This window comes from Monoraphidium neglectum, assembly GCF_000611645.1.
Source record: "Monoraphidium neglectum strain SAG 48.87 unplaced genomic scaffold scaffold00612, whole genome shotgun sequence".
Taxonomy (NCBI): Eukaryota; Viridiplantae; Chlorophyta; class Chlorophyceae; order Sphaeropleales; family Selenastraceae; genus Monoraphidium; species Monoraphidium neglectum.
The window spans coordinates 22,883-24,165 of NW_014013016.1; the positions used below are offsets into that span (position 1 = coordinate 22,883).

The following is a 1,283-nucleotide window of genomic DNA, read 5'->3' on the forward strand; positions in this document are numbered from 1 at the left end:
CCCCCGCCCTGCCTGCACTCATCGTGCAGCCGCGGTCAGCCGCGCTCAGCGGTGCCCTTGTCCATCCGATTTGTCATCAACACACGCGCCGTAAATACCTACTTGCCGCCTGTGATGAAACGCCGCCCCGCAGGCCAAGCTTGAGGAGTTGGAGGCGGAGACCCTCGAGGTCAACGGCAACAGCGAGCGGCTGATGCGGTCCTACTCTGAGCTGGTGGAGCTGCAGCTGGTCCTGGAGAAGGCGGGGTCGTTCTTCGACCAGGCCCGGGTGGAGGCGCAGGTGGGTGCGCGCGCATGTGTAAATCTGTGTGTGTGTGTGTGTGTGTGTGCGCGCGCGCGCGCGTGCTTGAGAAGGCGGGGTTGGGCGATGGCCAGGCGCGAGTGGAGGCGCAGGTGGGTGTGAGCGCGTGCGTGTGCGTGTGCGTGTGTGTGGTGTGTATGGTATGTGAGTGTGAATGTGTGTGTGTGTGTGTGAGTGGCCAGCAGCTCGCTGGTGTGAGCTTCTGTGTGTGTGCGTGCTTGAGAAGGCGGGGTTGTGGGTTGATCAGGTGGGGGACAAGATGCAGGTCGTGGGGGGTGGCGGCCAGCGGCTCGTGCGCGCACGTGTGCGTGTGCACGTGTGCATGGGCAGGGCGAGGAGGAGAAGTATTTTTTGGTGTGGTTTGTGCGTTGCGGGGGGCAGGCGCCAGGGCCCTGGCAGTCTGCTGGCTGTGCGGGCCTCGAGCGGGTTTGGTCAGCCTGTGGGTGACTTTTTTGGGGGGCATGGATGGTTCATGAAAGGTCGCATTGGCGTGCAAGGGGTAGTGAGAGCCAGACAGCGGTCTTGCACAGCTGCCCATGTGTATGGGTGCGTGTGTGTGTGTGTGTGTGTGTGTCGTCTCTCTCTCTCTCTCCCTCTCCACGCGTGTGTGCGCAAGTGAGTGTTTGTGGGATGAGGGGGAGGTCTGCCGGTGTCCATGTCTCCGGCAGCTCACCTTCCTAGCATGTCGCAAGCTTCACCATGTCATTCCGACGTGCTGGGAAGGCGCTGCGCCACGCGCCGAGCCACCATTCGGGATCGCCCTCCTCCCCATTTCTGCCACCATCCCGAACCAAGCCCCGGGGCCCTCTCCGCAACAGGGCGTCCCCCCCCCCCTTCAACATAACGCGATCTGGCCTCCACCAAGCTCCCTCCTCCTGGTCTGAACAGTCATCCCCCTATGCCACTCTCATGGACCCCTCGACCCCTCAACCCCTGCTCCCCACCCCCGCTCTCCCCGCATCTGCTGCCACCCACCCCACCC

General features: G+C 63.8%; 1 protein-coding gene across 1 annotated transcript in view; it reads left to right on the top strand.

Annotated features, from left to right (window-relative positions):
• The window catches only part of MNEG_4418 (V-type H+-transporting ATPase subunit I), a gene marked incomplete at both ends in the record, with an annotated part of 2,025 nt that extends 1,221 nt beyond the window's left edge, over positions 1 to 804 (top strand). Inside the window, 2 exons of the mRNA XM_014047108.1 lie at positions 134 to 280; positions 781 to 804. Of these exons, the coding sequence (XP_013902562.1) occupies positions 134 to 280; positions 781 to 804 (171 nt within the window). The remainder of the gene's footprint in view (positions 1 to 133; positions 281 to 780) is intronic.
• Positions 805 to 1,283: the final 479 nt, after the last annotated feature.